The following is a 20,000-nucleotide window of genomic DNA, read 5'->3' as shown; positions in this document are numbered from 1 at the left end:
TGGGATTAATTTTGGTAACCCACCTCCCTGTGCAAAGTCACGCGTGGTCTGTGTATTTTTGTGATATCAGAACTGATTGTATATACTTGTGATATCATTACACCCGGCAGATATATTTATGATGTGAACTCCCTTCACGTTTCCTCTTTTACTACCTGAAGACAACTCGTTATTTATGGCATAATGTGTATCTGAGTGTTTATTATTATTATTATTATTGTCTGACTATATGTTTTATGCATTGAATATTAACACTATTTGTCGGTGATGCATAAATAATGTTATTTGCGGTTTTGGAGTTTTCTTATCCTAATTCTGCACTGGATTTGCCAAGGAGAAGATTCTGTCTGTCTTCTGTATGTACCCTGTAGATCCGAATTTGTGTGAGGACAATCATTTCACAAATTCGTGTCTGGGGGGATATGCAGTTGACATAAACGCTACAGGACAGACGCGTTTTTTTGTTTTTGTTTTTTTTGCACCATGCGGTTTGTTAACTTGGACTCGTTTTTGCATGCCGAGAATTCTCCAAAAACTTTACTCATGACTTAGTGATACAATAATTCATTACTATCATCCGACAACATCCATTTGCTGTTCGCTGTGCTGCAAATTCGTTCTATTTCTCCCCTATCTGTGCTCCAGTGACTTGCAATAAGCAATTTAATAATGCGCCTAAATGGAATTTAGTAAAGCAAGTATCCCGAATTAGTTGATGAATTTTCTATCGATCCAGAGCAGGACGTATTTGTCTCTGCCAGTCTCTGCTAGAGCCCATGTCTGCAGACAGCAGCCAGCCCAGGCCGCCAACTGCAGCCACAATCTGGGCTTTCACTTTCAAGGAAGGTTTTCTTACAGTCAGACACTTATTTTTGGAGAAAGATGGAGGAGGGCTGAGCTGCTAGAATCCATGGGACCCTGTATATTAATTACTAGCTGGCTTAATCAGAGGGGGTGGGCTTTTTGGTAAGGGGGTGAGATAACCTGCCTGCTCTATGGAGCACGTTTCCTTATCCGGGGATGGGGGGAACAGTTCCATTGGCTCTTGGTGTCACATGCAGATTCAACTTTGTTCACTTGACAGTAAGTAGGAGGGTTTTAAGAAACAGGAAAACGAGCCGGACTACAGGAACAAATTCTAGATGGGTTTTGGGTTAAATTCAAACAAATAAATGGCCATGAGTTCGTTTTTGATCAGCTCCAATTATGTGGACCCCAAATTCCCACCGTGCGAGGAATATTCCCACAGTGATTACCTCCCTAGCTCCTCTCCAGAGTACTACTGCAGCCAGAAGAGGGAGAGCAGCTTCCAGCACGGGGCGACCTACCCCCGATCTGTCTGCACCAGCCACCAGTACTCCTGCCCAGGCTCCGGACGGCCAGCTCCATCCACCAGACCTCCCCGGACTGTCCCCCAAGCTGAAGACGACCATCCGAGGCAGACCACCATCACTAGGTCTCCTCCGTCCTGCAGCCAAGTGTCCTCAGAGCAGAAGCCCTCAGGACCCTCCAGCGAGGACCCAGTGGTGTACCCCTGGATGAAGAAGGCTCACCTTTCTGCTGGTAAGTGCGCCACTTGTCTCAGCTAGCCACTAAGCCAACACTTGAAAATTGTGTGTCCTTTTAAATTTACGATCTCCTGTTTGCAGGGCAGTATAATTACATCCTCCATAAATTTTTATGACTCTACTTGGCCAACTGCCTTTGAAGTAGACTTTACCATCCTCCTCAAATTTCTCTAAAGCCTTTTTTTTAGTGTTGTGGACTTTCCTACATTAAGGTTTTATGTTATTTCTAATTTGTGTTTAAGTGGCAGATTGGGTAAACTTTCACTGCATCCTGTCACTTTAACGTGGTGCTGTTAAAACTTCATAGCTGGCATGTAACAACTAGGAATCAGGGATCTGTCCTGTACAGGGCTTCGGTATAATCTATTGCTAGGGGACAGAGAAAAAGCACTTAGCAGCAAAACTTTATTATGATTTTTTTTTTATTATCTTTTTTTTTTTTTTTGTGCAATCCATTCTAATGAGCTTTTATGTCCACCATTATAAGAGTGTGTATTGTGTTTGGTTCTCTTGCAGTAAATGCTTCTTATTCTGGCGGAGAAGCCAAGCGCTCCCGCACAGCCTACACCAGGCAGCAAGCGCTAGAGCTGGAGAAGGAGTTTCACTACAATCGCTATCTGACCCGCAGGCGCAGGGTGGAGATCGCGCACACCTTGCACCTTTCTGAGCGTCAGATCAAGATCTGGTTCCAAAACAGAAGGATGAAATGGAAAAAAGATCATAAGCTTCCAAATACTAAAATCAGATCTAATCCCTCCTCAAACCTCCCAATGACAGGGAGTGAGCAGCGCCAGAACAAAGGATCACCGACCTGTCCCTAAAATCTCCAGCTCAGATCCATTCTGTTATATAAAATAAGAAGAAGACTTGGCTGGGACGTGGCTTTTATTCCTTGGCTCATTCAGGAGAAGCCAGTAGATAGATTTCAGATTTGGAGAAGATAGATCTATGTTTCATCTTTAATCACGCCAAACTCGGGTTCATTTGTCATGTTTACATTGCGGTACAAAGGATGGAGGCAGCTTGACAGAACCGACGCTCACTTTAATAAATGAGGCTCCTTGTTCTTGGGGAACTGTATTTTCTCTGGCGTTGTGTTATTCCAGCAGGACACTGAGTGTTGCTGGTGACGTCCACATACAATACACTTTATACTTGGACTGGTTCTCGTCTTATGATTGCTGTTTAATAGTTAAAGCAACTTCCAGTCACTTCCTCGGTGCACGGTAGGGGATATGCCAACATTCGGAGCCATCCTGCACAAATACAGGGCCTATAAGGGGTCTACAGCAGGGAGTCCACCTAGTCCCACATGTATATACTGCAGGCTGCAGCCATGATAAGGGAGTCTACAGCATACAGTCCACCTAGTCCCACATGTATATACTGCAGGGTGCAGCCATGATAAGGGAGTCTACAGCAGTCAGTCCACCTAGTCCCACATGTATGTACTGCAGGGTATAACCATTATAAGGGGTCTACAGCAGACAGTCCACCTAATCCCACATGTATATACTGCAGGGTGTAGCCATTATAAGGGGTCTACAGCAGACAGTCCACCTAATCCCACATGTATATACTGCAGGGTGTAGCCATTAAAAGGGGTCTACAGCAGACAGTCCACCTAGTCCCACATGTATATACTGCAGGGTGTAGCCATTATAAGGGGTCTACAGCAGACAGTCCACCTAGTCCCACATATATATACTGCAGGGTGCAGCCATTATAAGGGAGTCTACAGCAGAGTTCACCTAGTCCCACATGTATGTACTGCAGGGTGTGGCCATTATAAGGGAGTCTACAGCAGAGTTCACCTAGTCCCACATGTATGTACTGCAGGGTGCAGCCATTATAAGGGAGTCTACAGCAGAGTTCACCTAGTCCCACATGTAAGTACTGCAGGGGGCAGCCATTATAAGGGGGTCTACAGCAGAGAGTCCTACTAGTCCCACATGTATATACTGCAGGGTGCAGCCATTATAAGGGAGTCTACAGCAGACAGTCCACCTAGTCCCACATGTATATACTGCAGGGTGCAGCCATTATAAGGGAGTCTACAGCAGACAATCCACCTAGTCCCACATGTATGTACTGCAGGGTGCAGCCATTATAAGGGGGTCTACAGCAGAGAGTCCTACTAGTCCCACATGTATATACTGCAGGGTGCAGCCATTATAAGGGAGTCTACAGCAGACAGTCCACCTAGTCCCACATGTATATACTGCAGGGTGCAGCCATTATAAGGGAGTCTACAGCAGACAGTCCACCTAGTCCCACATGTATGTACTGCAGGGTGCAGCCATTATAAGGGGGTCTACAGCAGAGAGTCCTACTAGTCCCACATGTATATACTGCAGGGTGCAGCCATTATAAGGGAGTCTACAGCAGAAAGTCCACCTAGTCCCACATGTATATACTGCAGGGTGCAGCCAATATAAGGGGTCTACAGCAGAGCGTCCACCTAGTCCCACATGTATGTACTGCAGGGTGCAGCCATTATAAGGGAGTCTACTGCAGACAGTCCACCTAGTCCCACATTTATGTACTGCAGGGTGCAGTCATTATAAGGTAGTCTACTGCAGACAGTCCACCTAGTCCCACATGTATATACTGCAGGGTGCAGCCATTAAAAGGGGTCTACAGCAGAGCATCCACCTAGTCCCACATGTATATACTGCAGGATGCAGCCATTATAAGGGGTCTACAGCAGAGCGTCCACCTAGTCCCATATGTATATACTGCAGGGTACAGCCATTATAAGGAGTCTGCAGCAGGGAGTCCACCTATTCCCACATGTGTATACTGTAGGGTGCAGCCATTATAAGGGAGTCTACAGCAGACAGTCCACCTAGTCCCACATGTATATACTGCAGGGTGCAGCCATTATAAGGGAGTCTACAGCAGACAGTCCACCTAGTCCCACATGTGTATACTGTAGGGTGCAGCCATTATAAGGGAGTCTACAGCAGACAGTCCACCTAGTCCCACATGTATATACTGCAGGGTGCAGCCATTATAAGGGAGTCTACAGCAGACAGTCCACCTAGTCCCACATGTATATACTGCAGGGTGCAGCCATTATAAGGGGGTCTACAGCAGACAGTCCACCTAGTCCCACATGTATATACTGTAGGGTGCAGCCATTATAAGGGAGTCTACAGCAGACAGTCCACCTAGTCCCACATGTATATACTGCAGGGTGCAGCCATTCCCCTCATCATTGCCTTTGCTGTTAAATCCCCCCTTGTTGATTGTAAATAGTCTATAAATAAATATTTTTTTTTCTGCCGTGAATATCTCTGTGTTATGTGTGCTTGGTTAACATGGCAGCTCCCTGGTTATGCCTGCAGGCCGACTTATCTGTAAGTACTGTTTATCTTCTACATTACATCTTATTTGCTCTTAACTCACTGTAACACCACTCTGTAATGCCTGGCAAATAGCACTTAAGGGAAGATGAAGGTTTATGTTACACTTAAGACACTTTGGACAGTCAGCACAAGAAGATTCTGCCTCTAAAAAAAATCACCCTGTTCCATAATACGTTTATTTATTTTAATATTATTATTTTATTTCAGTTTTTATTCTTCTTTTTTTCTTTTTGCACAGATGTTTCTCAGTGTTTCCAGGTTTTCCCTGTGCGTTTTTATATTACAAAGGATCTTGGCCACTGCAATAGCTCAAACCCTGACAAGCAAATAGATAATCAACAAGACAAATGGGTTCTTTTGTGAGACGTGGCCTTGTATTAATTTTAATTTTCGTCCTCTCTTACTGGTTTTCAGTTATGGACTAAATATAATATTTACTATAGGTCTTCTTTTTTTTTCTTTATAAAGTCAGGTATTGTGCTTGATTCACTATATATATATATATATATATATATATATATATATATATATATATATATATATATACTGTACATATATATATATATATCAGATTTTGTTATTCGTGTGTGTATACATATATATATAAGATTTTGTTATTCGTGTGTGTATACATATATATATATATATATATATATATATATGCATATATAAATGTGCATTAATTTGTGTCTTTCATTTAATGTTATCTATTTTCTAATAGATTAACTAGTACACAACACATATTATGTATATTATACAATCGATTAAATTGATGAATTAAACCTATTGATTTATATTTTGTTAATAATACAAGTATAACTATTAAAAGAAGAATGTTCAATCATTAAATAACAATAATAAATAATTGTAGCACAATATACCAGTATACGAATATGTCCCAAGTCCATACAGAATTCAACAGGAATTTTAATGTGTGATATACAGAATTTACAGTAAGATGTATATTTTCGGTGTAGGTGATTTATAAATATTTAGATCCTAATATGATTGTAACTAAGTAAATCCATCGTTATTTTAAGCGTCTCTCCCTGTATAGTGAATTTTGGATTAACACGTATTCAAATTTCCCTAACCCTGTAGCCCGCATTATTTCAAGTAAAAGAAAGTGTACATCTGGCGCAGTCCCTCAATATATTTCCCATTTTCTTCCCTTGTGAGAATGAAATAAAAGATGGTCTTCTTTCTGAGGAGCAGAATGGCCAGTGAACATCTCTTTCTGTTGAATGTGAGGCTCACAGCCATTATTTGTAGACACATTCCAAGAAAAATGTGAGAATTATGCAGAATAATCATTAATCACTCCTAAAAAAAAAAATCCTTACCCAGTGTCTTTGTTATTGAACAGCAAATCTGTGTGGACCTTCTGTTGGGAGAAAAAAAAAAAAAGGTGAAGGCGTCCCTGGATCCTCAAGAGAGAGACACAAGTGCAACCAGGGAGTTTTTTTTTTTTTTCTCTTTTTTTTTTTTTTCTTTTTCTTTTTACACGTTGGAAAAGTTCTGCAAACATGGCCTGGAAATTAGAAGTTGGGAGAACAGATTCCATGATCGCTGAAGGTAACATAGCTGTGTCAAGCTGCTTCATTTTATTACTTTATTACCTCCTGTTACTTGTGTGGCTCAAACACCCCCTCCCTTTGAAGTCTCTTTGATCACGACCTAAATTTTTAAGGCGAAAGTTGCTCTTCTGTGGGTGAATGTCTTTAATCAGGCTATATTGGGGAAAAGGACCCACATAAAGGCCTGACATTTGTCTCATGGCATGGCGCCCATATATACGAATATATCTGAATATATATTACACTCTTTTATTGATACTGGGTTTTCTTATACGAATACTTATAGCAGGTTACTCACTGTATAGAATCATCAGTACTTTGTAGAATATAAATATCTTCAAAATATCTACACACAGTCTAAATATATACATATATATATACATATATATATACATATATATAAATATATATATATATATATATATATATATATATATACATACATACATATATACTGTGTTGTCTATATGTGTGAATATATTTTGCAGATAACTGTATTCTACAAACACGACTAATATCAATATTTCACCCTTACTTTATCCTTCCTTATTGCTGGACTGAATATAGTATATATTACAAGATATGTATTGTCACTTATTAATTATTTGTAAATTATTAATCATTACCTCTATGTATATATATATATATATATATATATATATATATATATATATATATATATATAATGTGCATGTGCGTGTATATGTATTTTTAAAATAGATATATTCTACAAACGCATCTAATATCGATATCATACAGTACTATATATATATATATATATATATATATATATATATATATATATATATATATATACCCACCTATTGGGGGTAAGGAATGTGTAGAGGCCAGAGCTGTGGGTTCATCTGCAGGCCAAGGCAGTGTGATGAACAGAGAATGACCCAGGAAGCCCTGTGACCTTTGTGAGGCCGGACAGTGTGGGATTTAACATCTATAAGGCACACGACTCAGATCTGAACCCAGGAATATCTCCAGAGCAGCGATCTGTTTCTATGTGAGTGTTGCATATGGCTGTCTGGCTGACTCCTTCATATCTGATCTTAGTCCCCCCTAACCCTGTTTTCACCAATATGCTACAATAACAATACCACACTGTAGCTCTTCATGTTAGTTTGCACACTCCAACTACTATGGTCCTATTGTATTGGAAGTGTAGCATTCAGTGGACATTTCAGCAGGGTGTCTGGTTTTGCCCTTGCATGGTCTATAGTATAGACTCTATACACTAGGACAGACAATAAAATATGAGAAAATAGAATGTGGGGTTATTTCTCCATCCAGTTCAATGTTTCTATCAGTAAGTTCAATAGTTAGTGTTATATCTATTTCATATTTGTCCCATACTGGAGATACAAATAATATTCTGAATTAAATACATCCATTGGTTGGCGTTTTTAACTTATTTGGGGGGAAGTTTTGGCCACCGGCTAATGGATGGATGCATAGAACTTTAGAGAAGACCTGATAACACAAGGAGTCAGGCTTTGTCTACTTACTTGAACCCTACTATGGAGCAAACAAAGGGAACTACCTATGATTCCACAAGATGAGTTGTGTGCATGAGGCCTTGTGAGGACTCAGCAGTGATAAACCAACACCAAAATGAATGCATGTAGTGCTCTATTCATTATTTCTCTTTTACACAGTATAGTGTTTATTATAGATACTTGTTTTTAAGGAACAGTTGAAAGCATGTGCTACTTACAAGTTTAATGTATGCATTGAACAAAACTGAACTCGCATTGGATTAAGTGCTAAACAATAGGATATTTTACACATACATTTGGATATATTTATGTCTGGTCTTGAAATTCTATATAAAAAAGTGTTGCCCCTGTATCCTGAGGCTTCTTGCACGTGGGAGGGCTGCATGCAGTGGACACTAAGGCTTGATATGAAACCTGGTTCAGTGCTATTGAGCAGGGTACTTGGACTTTTGTGTGCCACCCTACAATGCCCTGGTGCCTTCTGTACAGGGCTGTATTATAGGAAATAGATCTGAGCATATGACATCTAGGGGAGAAGTACATGTTTCCCTTTTCTGGGATTAGGGAAATAGTGGCATTTCTTTGTTAATTCAGAAAATTGTGCAGCCTGAAGTCACATGGAAGTCTACAATTAAATATAAAATACAGTCTCAACAGTACTTTTGTGACGTTTGGTGTAGTTATTTTTTTCGTGTTTTGGGCCTTTTTTTTTTTTTAAATGCAGGATTCCCTAGGTATCACTATTTTTTTTTTAATTCTTGCTTTTCTTATAAGCAATCAGCTGATGCAAAAAAACGCAGGTCGAAATGGAAAAAGAAGGTCCAAAACGCATTGGAAAATACAATATATATATATATATATATATATATATATATATATATATATATATATATATATATATATATATATATATATATATATATATATATATAAGAAAAATGTAGAAAACAATAAGCAATACATGTTAGTGAAGCAGCACAACTGAATGCAAACCGCAAAAGTGTGGAGTGGGGGAGGGGTGTGCAGGAGGCGAAATAGTACCATACCATGGACAATATACATGGACAATATGGAATATAATTTGGAATGGTATTGTGCACTGTATATTTGCAATCTGATATCCTTACTGCTTGTTATTTTAGTACTTTTAGTAGGAAATACTGTGATCGCGATAGTCGCTTGCTAAGTGACTAATATATTAGTGCCAAATTCAGAATCTGCATTTCATGCAATTCGTACCGACACCAAAATTAACGTTTGTACCCGTTAATTAGCAGTTATGTGTATGCATTCCTATGTAGATGTGTATTTTATGTTGCTTTTTTTTTTTAATTCTACTCATTTAGATGATGAATTAATTAATTAATGGAAATATTTTAGAATTCGATAGATAGATAGATAGATAGATAGATAGATAAATAGATAGATAATACATAGATAAATATAGATAGATAGATATAGGATATAAGATAGATAGATATAGATAGATAGATAATATATAGATAGATAGATATAGGATAGATAGATAATAGATAGATAGATATGGGATAGATAGATAGATAGATAGATAGATAGATAGATAGATAGATAGATAGATATAGGATAGATAGATAATAGATAGATACATAGATGGATGTTTTTTTGTAAACATCTGTTTTAGGAGACATACAAATTTCTAAATTTCATAGCACATATTCATATACTATAAAATATTCAGCAATTAATAATTGATTAAAAAAAACAGCAACCTTTAAATATGCAGAGGGAGTCTGTTGGAAAAGATTGTCAGAATGAATTGCAGGGATACCTCCACCATTGTTCTGCAGTGAGGGCTGACACTCGGAGATTTCTCTCAGTCTGTGTCCTCAATGACAGATTTATGATGCCCAATAAAACTGGCTTGTTTAAATTCCCTAAATCAATCTCCGCTCTCATTATATAAACTTTACCTTTTATCTGCCTTTGCTTTGAAGCTCTCACCCAGATGTCTGGCTTTGTGGCTTTTTTTTAACGTTTTTGGGTCAGTGTCCACAAGAAAAGCAAAAGTTTTATTTCACTAGTGAGGATCAAGCTCTAACATTTGTTTATGGACGTTTTATGTTGCTTTATCTCTTATATTTAAATTTTTTTCCTAGATTGATGATGTTTTATACACAGCATATGGTACACATTCACACATCTATAGATAGATAGATAGATATGGGATAGATAGATAGATAGATAGATAGATAGATAGATAGATAGATAGATAGATAGATAGATAGATAGATATGGGATAGATAGCTGATAGATAGATAGATAGATAGATAGATAGATAGATAGATAGATAGATAGATAGATAGATAGATAGCTAGATAGATAGATAGATAGATAGATAGATAGATAGATAGATAGATAGATATGGGATAGATAGATGATGATAAATAGAAAGATAGATAGATAGATAGATAGATAGATAGATAGATAGATAGATAGATAGATAGATAGATAATGATAGATAGATAGATAGATAGATAGATAGATAGATATGGGACAGATAGATAGATAGATAGATAGATAGATAGATAGATAGATAGATAATTGATAGATATGGGATAGATAGATAGATACATATTAGATAGATAGATAGATAGATAGATAGATAGATAGATAGATAGATAGATATGGGATAGATAGAAGATAGATAGATAGATAGATAGATAGATAGATAGATAGATAGATAGATAGATAGATATGAGATAGATAGATAGATATGGGATAGATAGATAGATAGATAGATAGATAGATAGATAGATAGATAGATAGATAGATAGATAGATAATTGATAGATATGGGATAGATAGATACATATTAGATAGATAGATAGATAGATAGATAGATAGATAGATAGATAGATAGATAGATAGATAGATAGATAGATAGATAGATAGATATGGGATAGATAGATAGATAGATAGATATGGGATGGATAGATAGAAGATAGATAGATAGATAGATAGATAGATAGATAGATAGATAGATAGATAGATAGATAGATAGATAGATATGGGATGGATAGATAGAAGATAGATAGATACTGTAAATATGTAATATTGGTAATTTCTGTTCATTTTTGCACAGATTAGTTATATGTGTATCAGATTTGTGCAGCACCAGGGAAACCGAGCTATTGACAATGGTGCATGTTTAATATATGGTTGCCCAGTTCTTAGCACAGAAGACCCCGATGTTTTTGTGGAAGGTCATAGTGGTCCTCTGTGTATGGAAGTGAGACCCCCTCCTCCCCTATCCTGTCACGTGATTCATTAAATAATTAATGCAGAGGTTGCAGGATAGATATGTATTCGTCAGGAAAATCGCAGACATGGTCTCCTTGTGTCTGACGTGAAATTCAACTGTCCTTAAAGAACAGCCTATAGCAGATACCGAGCAGGAGAGCAGAGAGAGGGAGCGGCAGAGAGGCTGGCATAAAACAAGTGGGATCGGAGCCACACCGTGGGCTGGATTATTGTAAGTAGCGGGGATTCCCTCTGTCTGTCTGTGTCCATGTAAATTTATTGTGTCTTATTAATGTTATTGTCGTAAATGGTGACAAATAGCGATCTTCATTTCCTGCCATCCGTCCTGGCTCGCAGCTATGTGTGTTTATACCCACAGAGCCGATCAGACAGGGTTTAAGGTTTATTCCCATACAATGCCCTTGATTTATGACAATAGGGGTGTCAGCGCGCGCATTGTGTGTTTGTGGGAGAGTTGTGTTGTTTATGATGCTGTCCGCACTGAATCATTTCTCAGGATCAGCCTCTGATGAGAATCTCAGCTTTGCCTCTGCTCGCCTTACATTAGCAGTTAAAGGGACATAGCTGGCCTGGGGTCTCACATTACCGCCCTGCAAGTCTGCAGCCGTGGGGAAGGGCCGGGAGGAAAGTTTCCTCTGTTTCCACAGACTCAACACGCAGGAATAATAAGCAGCTGCCTGGGTGGGAGAAGTGACCATAAAGTGGGGATCACAAGTACCAGCATGTAACCATATCCGTCCCGACGTCTGTCACTGCCTGCTCTATGGGCATACAGGCGCAGGGAAACAATAATGAGCTATAGACAAAGCATAGGAATACAGGCAGGGACATGTGAGGCTATATTTATATATTCCCCCTCCAGCATCATAAATATACTAGCAAAAAACAGCAGTAACACAGCAGCTGCAAACATGGAACATGGGGCGTTTGATGAGTCTGTTCAGCGTTTGACCAGAATAACCTCTATGTATCCTGGCTGCATAGGAAACACTAACCCCAGCGATCCAGAGAGTCACCTACAGAGAATTAGTTACCATACCTAGGTATTGCTCATGGTGACATGACAAGCATTGGGATGAAAAACAACATTAGCTGATTAGTTGATGAATTGTATGCATTTATATGATATCAGGATTCTATATGATCAGTCAAAATTCCATTGGATGGTTGAGAAAGGAAGATTTTATTTCCGAAAGTGCAAAGATTATTGTACACATTACAGACAGGAGATTGTAGAAGATGCAATTATGTCAATAAAGTCAGATCCAGAAGCAAAAATCTATCAATCTATCTATCTATCTATCTATCTATCTATCTATCTATCTATCTATCTATCTATCTATCTATCTATCTATCTATTTATATATCCCATATCTATCTATCTATATATCTATCTATCTATTTATCTATCCCCTATCTATCTATCTATCTATCTATCTATCTATCTATCAATCTATCTATCCCATATCTATCTATCTATCTATCTATCTATCTATCTATCTATCTATCTATCTATCTATCCCATATCTATCTATTTATCTATCTATCTATCTAACTATCCCATATCTATCTATCTATCTATCTATCTATCTATCTATCTATCTATCTATCTATCTATCTATCCCATATCTATCTATTTATCTATCTCGTATCTATCTATCTCATAGCTATCTGTCTATCTATCTTTCTATCTAATTTATTCTAGCTTTGTAAATAACAATTTATCCGTCTTATTTATCCATCAATCATCTATTTAACTATTTATCCCTTACACATTGAAAGCATATATATGGGTCTACTAAGTATTACACATAAAGATAGAGAAACACCAGATGTAGCTCGAGTTCCCACTGTGGTACATCCAGAACTATGTGCAAGCCCTCTAGTTAATAATTTACCCTAATGTTTATAATGCACTGTTAACATCATACATCATAGGCAATGTATACAGCCATCCACATCAAATATGGTTATCACTGCTATTGCTTTTGTGAGAAAATGTTAGACTCCTCCTATAGACAATCATATGTACATTATATTTGCATGATCATATGTACTCCTAACCAAAACCAGCTATTTGACCAGAGGATGCAATATATTTATTGTATAAATAGTGGGTTTTTTTTTATTATTATTTTCCTTTTTACATTTATTATTATTATTATTATTATTATTATTATTATTATTATTATTATTATTATTATTATTATGGTAGTTCATACAGTAAGTCATAGAGGGAGCAATATATTATTATTATTATTATTATTATTATTATCATTTATAGCATAGATTTATTTAAGAGGACAGATATAATGGAAAGTCATGGGTTGAAACTGTTAATAATGAGAGATAAAAATGTAAGTAATGCTGGGGGTATAGGGGAAAAAATAAGAAAATAAGAACTACAAGCATGTAGAGTGTAGTTAATAAGTCATAATAATCAATAGAAAATGTAAATATACATAATTTTGACAGAATAGAAAGGGAAAGAAATAAATTTACTGGTGAGTCAAAGACCAGAAAGACCTAAGTGAGAGGAGTGGTATGTGGTTGTAATATAGACAGTGCTCAGTTCTGGAGTTGTGGTGTTCTACAGCAGGAAGTGTGATGTGGGGTGTGATTGTAGTGTGTCCAGTTTTTGTGTGATGGACAAGGGTTGGCCATTGTGAATGTTTAGTGTATGGTATGAAATATGCAATACTGTTTTTACTTTTTTTTTCTTGTTTGCTTGTCTTACTGTTGGACAATTATTACATAAGTTAAATTTGTATCATTATTTTTGATCTTGCTCTATAGTTTATTTTTTTTGTAACTAATATATTATTTTTGTACACTCATGCAGCCATTTAAAATTAATTATTTGTTTACGCTACATTTTTTGGTGTTAAATATATCACACACACAAAAATTATAGTCAAAACAAACCCAACCTGAATGCAGCCTTTCTGGTTTGTATGTGTAGTAAGTTGTGTGTGGGGTATGTGTGTTTGAGGTTTATACCATCTGTATAACAGGCTTTGTTTCACCTCTTATTCACCTTAGTCTATGGTTTGATCCTCCGAATTATGGAACACTTGCTTGGCTGAAACAATACAATTTGAATATTTTCTTATCCTACATATTGAGATACACATTGTATAAAAGAATGGATAATGGGTTTATCCTATCCTCAAAAGGAGGTGGGTTTTTATTGCAAAACTATTTTCTATGTAGTCCATGTGTGCTGCTTTTATATAATGGACAGCACAAGGCAATGCTATATCCCTTGTACAATGGATGCAAATAGACCCCTTTGATGCTGTTTTTGGCATCAGCCAACCTGGCCTTGGTAAAAAAAAAAAGTACTATATTCAGAGCCATTTTTTTTCCATATCAAATGTGACGGAATATCCTACAATGCAAATGTGTTTCAACTGAGTTTTTATTGAAGTTTTTATAATACAATACTAAAGAATAAAATTAATACTAATGGAAGGGAGGGAAGAAGGTGCAAAAGTGAACACAAAGACAAATCTATTGTGTAAGGGATCTTGACTGAACCTGCAAACTCCATTTCAAGGCTCTGTTCACATTTGTGCTACTAAATGAAAACCACGATTCAGTACAGGATACCTCAAATGAAGGACACCAATGGAGCCCAATGAGTTATGGTGGGGTCTATAGGGGCTTTGTTCTGGTGTCTATACTAAACAGAATAGTGCTGCATGGAAGACATTGGTGACTGAGGCTCCTGATGGAGGCTCCAAAGTACATTTCACCTTAGCTTGTCACTGGTCAGGTTTTTTTTTGTTTGTTTTTTTTTGTACTGAGTAACAGAGTACAAAAATATTTGCCCTGCTACAAATACATTCTGGCATTCAGACTAAACCTGACAAGCCACATTGACTATCATTGGATCCTTTAGGGTTCCCTCTGAGCTCTGGTATTTTTAATAACAAGAATAGAAATGCACACTGCGGTTTTCTTGTTACCAATGATACAGTAGAGGCTGGCAATATCTGAAAGCAGATGTGAACAATGTCTGTTTGGTCTGACAGGTTTCCATTTTTTTTTTATCTGGTAGAGGGTTAAAAATGCACTAAACTGCACTTTTCTGGATGTAAGAGAGCAACACACACAAAGGATGGGAATACATTACCCAGTGTAAACATATTTCTAGGCATGTCCTTCCTTGACTTTTTTTGGGGGGTGGGTTTTAATGGGACACACTGCTGCCACAATGATTGACTTTACATAACACTGCAATAATCAAATCAAATATATCTGGTAATACGAGGCAACTCTAACCATGTACTCTCCAAATTGTGAGAGTCTTTATATGTGAGTGTGAGCAATGGATTTTGATGTTGTTGTTTTTTTTGTTTGTTTGTTTCATGTCGCTGTATATGTGGGTGTTTTCCCTTGTGGAGCATGTGTGTTTGCACATTTGTGTGAAGTGCACACAAGTGTATGTGTTTTTTATTTTCTCAAGAGGCCATGTGGTTCTTACATTTGGGAAGCCTAGGGCACATTCACTAATTCTGTTTAGTATAGTGAGACAGCAAAAACTTAGAATAGACAGTTTGTCTGCCTCACTCTATTAGACCTAGGACAATGAATCAAATCGATCTGATTGGCTCCTGCTGGATATTAGGTCTGCTGCATTTTTACTCTCTATTCAAAGTTTACACCAGCTATTAGATAGTTTAGTTTTAGATTAGAAAGAAAAACTACACACCCTTTTGTAAAAGTGTCTAGTGAGGTGCAAGAGTATTTAAAACACCCCCAATGAATGTGGCACAAGGCAGGGGCATCAGTCTTGGTAGACAGAATTCTGGAACATTGTACACCACACCGTTATTATGCTTCCAATACACAATTTATGTTATATTTGTCACTTTGTGCCTTCACCTCCTTCCAGCTTTTGGCAAAGGTACAAACGGACAAACGAACGGATATAGAACAGCATAGTGCTAATGTGTGGACAAGAGCAGTTCCTGGTTAATCTTTGATTTGCAAGTGTCAAACACAATAGGCCTCCCTTGTTCCAAGAAGAATGGAAACCGACCATTTTATTTCTCTCTCTTTTTTTTTTTTTTTTTTTAAATAATTTCTTTCTTTCTTTCTTTCTTTCTTTCTTTCTTTCTTTCTTTCTTTCCTTCCTTCTTTCTTTCTTTCTTTCTTTCTTTCTTTCCTTCTTTTCATACATTCATCTATGGCCAGTTGTTCTAATATCATCAATACAATATGCTTTAGTTTATATGGGCATATATATAACATACTCTCTATCTATCTATCTATCTATCTATCTATCTATCTATCTATCTATCTATCTATCTATCTATCTATCTATCTGTCTGTCTGTTTGTCTGTCTGTCGATCGATCGATCTATCCATCTATCTATCTATCTATCTATCTATCTATCTATCTATCTATCTATCTATCTATCACATGAAATACAGTTAAAACACTAATTTAATTTTATATTAAATATTGGGAGATAGCTTAAGTTCGTTACCAATATTATTTTTAAACTATCTCAGATGTCAAACGAAATATCTAAACATTTTTGTTTCTGAGGCACAAATTATTTAAAGCATAGAATATTCTCTGCTATGTTTTCACAAGGCGAAGGATCTTATATTTTCTTAAGCCCCCAATAACACGACATAAAATTGTGAGTTTACAGAAACTATTTTTCCACCCTGTTCTCTGATTTCCTGAGGCAAATCAGTGCACATGTGTACAAAAATATCACCATACAGCAGGAACATGAAACCGAAGCTTGATATTTTCGTAGAAAATTGACTTCCATTAAATTTCCCTTGCCTCGGAATTATTCTTTTTGCCTCCAGCGAAGTGGAATATTTTTACCAAGCGGTTCATCTGCTCGGGAATGAAATCTGAGACAAACCACAAGGTCCTCGGTGACCTTAATGTAATTGATTTTATCATAAATCATCAAGTTGATGAAGAAACAAAGTTTTCATTGAAGTAAATTGATATTAATGGAGGTTTTTTTTTGTAGGAAATTTAAACTACCTTTGTTATTGTTCGGTTCAGGGTGAATATCTAGTTTTCTCTTCTAAGGACATTGCAGCCCGGCAGCTATAAATAATTTCCAGGAATAGATTTAGGTTCATCATTTCGTTTTAGGTATTTGATAAAGATACAGTTTTTAGATTGTGTGTTATCCACTAGTTACAATGATGATGTGTGGAAACGTGTGTTGGATCTAGTGAGGCTTCAATAATGATCTCCACATAATGGGAAACCAGAAATTTAAAGTCAATACTTGTCGCTTTTAGGAGAACCAAACTAGTCAAGGCTGTGACCTATGAGTTAGAGAGCTTCCAAAGAGGAACCATAACAATAAGAACATAGATACTCTGTTAACAATTAACAACCACAAAGTCTTCTACTCTGGTTAAAAATTAACTTCCAAAATGTAGAAGAGAAGGAAAGACCATGTAGAGAGGACTCTGCAAGAACATTCTTAAAACACTTCAGTTACAATTGATTGAAGATGAAGTGTAACTTTTTGAAGGAAAGAAAAGCATGATGAGAAGAAATAACAGTTCAAAGGCTCCTAAAAATATTTAGGTAATTTTAAAATTCCAAAACATGAATGTCTTGTTCACTTTTTCTCGGAATTCTCGCCCCTGTCTTGAAGCCACCCTACCCTAGAGGACACAGTAATCATTATTGGTCATCAACAGTGGCAGATCCCTGGTGGAAGTGAGTGGGATACAGCCAGAATCTGCTCTTGGCTGGGTTAATATGGAACGTGGGTGTGAGCCAAACCCACCTCCTTTTAGACCCTCCAGCAAAGTACAGAGTCAGGTTATCAGTTTAGAGCAAAGGACCCCAAGCTTCCAGTAGATGCAGAGCTTTGAAGAGCAGATCCTTAAAGAAGCTGGAATTTTATCTGCATTCCTTGGTTGAGATTAGCTCACTGGAGTTTTCACCCACCTCAAGAGATTGTCCTGGTCCTGGAGATGAAAGGAAAAAGACAAAATTTCGGCCACAGGGAAAGAACACCCATAAAACTTCTGGCACCCTGATGGTTTACAACGCTGTTCCAAATTTCTGGCCCACACTGCAGAGATCTGGGACCTTGATCAATGTGCCTCCAATCTCAGGTCACCAGCAATGAGGCCTCTAGGAGAGAGGTGACCTTACAGGGAGGTTGGATGAGGCTCTAGGAGCAACTTACAAGCTTCAATAATTGTCTGCAAAGCTCCTCCAGTGAAGGTGAGTAAATGCAAACATCTAGGTATAGTGTTGTGATTTTAATGGCTGCCTGCTACAATATTAGTGGTCTGCTGCCAGATATTGAAGAATTATAGGTATACAAGGATGTTTAATTGGAAGCTTTTTGTACAATGGTATTATCTCCTCTTAGGCTCTGGAATTTTTTTTCTTCATAAAGCAATAACTTCCCCCTTTAATCTAGCAGGGAAATGAATAATTAACTGGTCGGGATGTGTTCTGTAGCCTAGTGCCAAGGCCACGTGTAATAAAGAATATATAGCCACCAGCCCATGCTTTACTGTGCGGAGGTCACAGTGATTTGTGAGGGTTTTACGCACGGTATAAATGTGCGCTAATAATATTTAAAGACCTGTAACTCACAGGCTGAAGAAACATTATAGATGGGGTTTGGTATATATCACACCAGTCATAGGGAACCACGTGCCTGCCACAGTGAATATACACCAGTGTGCAGAATATATTACATCTAGCACCTCTTCTCACTATGTGCTGCTTGGAATTAGACTCTGACTTAAGACAATAGACTATTAGGCCTCAGCTTCTCTATATATATTATAATACAAGGGACATATAATGTGGTTTACTCCATGGTATGGGGGCAGGTTTTACTATTGTTTAATATGCTGCATATGCAATAATAGGAACTGATACAATGTAACAAACTGGTCAATGGTATTTCTTAGGACTTAATAACTTTATGTCTCTGATTCTACAGGAACCTGCTCCTGTTCATTATTTTTGAAGTTTCATATATATTGGACACGACTGTTAATCTGGTAAGTCCATTGCTTTGGTAATTAATATTATATTGATTTATGTAGCTATAAAAATACAATATAGGTCGTGTGAATAAAGTGACTGAAATATGTAGACAATTTGAGAAAGTTAATTTAATACAATAATGGCCACACTTACAGAAAATGTAGGACTTCAATTATCTTTTATACCTGACAGTCCAATGAGAGCCAGGAAAACCCCACACAGGATTGGACATGACAAATTCTTTGTCAATGATAGTCACTTCCACTTGACAATCATTATGGGACTAAGTCACTCAAGTGTCAAATACTTTACACTTATGAGGTGTCAGTAACTCCTGTCACATGAGTGGATAATAAGCTGCAACCAGGCCACACTTCTGCATCTGTTCAACGTTTTACTTTTCAAGATGTGTATAGGATGTACTTGATGTATGTTACAGACCTTTATGGACACTTGGAAGTGCTTTGTGTATTCTACAATGTGTTATCAAATACATAAATACGGTAATGTGACATTCATGACCATGCTCATATATAATATCACTGATGTATATAGTAGAGTGTCAAATACTACCACAATATAGAAGATAATGGATGAGATGGATAAATGATTAGATAGAGATAGATATGATATATAATATAGATAGATAGATACATGCTA

At 37.1% G+C, this 20,000-nt stretch overlaps 2 protein-coding genes across 3 annotated transcripts in view; both read left to right on the top strand.

Annotated features, from left to right (window-relative positions):
• The first annotated feature begins 1,046 nt into the window (after positions 1-1,046).
• Positions 1,047-2,733, top strand: HOXB4 (homeobox B4). Its single transcript, XM_069751749.1, has 2 exons — positions 1,047-1,563; positions 2,085-2,733. Exons 1-2 carry the CDS (start codon positions 1,173-1,175, stop codon positions 2,387-2,389), a joined length of 696 nt encoding a protein of 231 aa, XP_069607850.1. The 5' UTR covers positions 1,047-1,172; the 3' UTR covers positions 2,390-2,733.
• Positions 2,734-11,385: 8,652 nt separating this feature from the next.
• HOXB3 (homeobox B3) overlaps positions 11,386-20,000 on the top strand; it is a 19,176-nt gene continuing 10,561 nt past the window's right edge. The window contains exons 1-2 of one of the 2 annotated variants that reach the window (XM_069751746.1): positions 11,386-11,534; positions 19,294-19,354. The gene's annotated coding sequence lies outside the window, so the exon portion shown is untranslated. Of the gene's footprint in view, positions 11,535-16,782; positions 18,558-19,293; positions 19,355-20,000 lie in introns of those variants that run through there. The other variant, XM_069751747.1, reaches the window with a different exon arrangement.

This window comes from Ranitomeya imitator, chromosome 2, assembly GCF_032444005.1.
Source record: "Ranitomeya imitator isolate aRanImi1 chromosome 2, aRanImi1.pri, whole genome shotgun sequence".
In the NCBI taxonomy this organism is placed as follows: domain Eukaryota; kingdom Metazoa; phylum Chordata; class Amphibia; order Anura; family Dendrobatidae; genus Ranitomeya; species Ranitomeya imitator.
The sequence above is the reverse complement of the archived record's forward strand: the minus strand, read 5'-3'. Positions and strand labels throughout refer to the sequence as shown.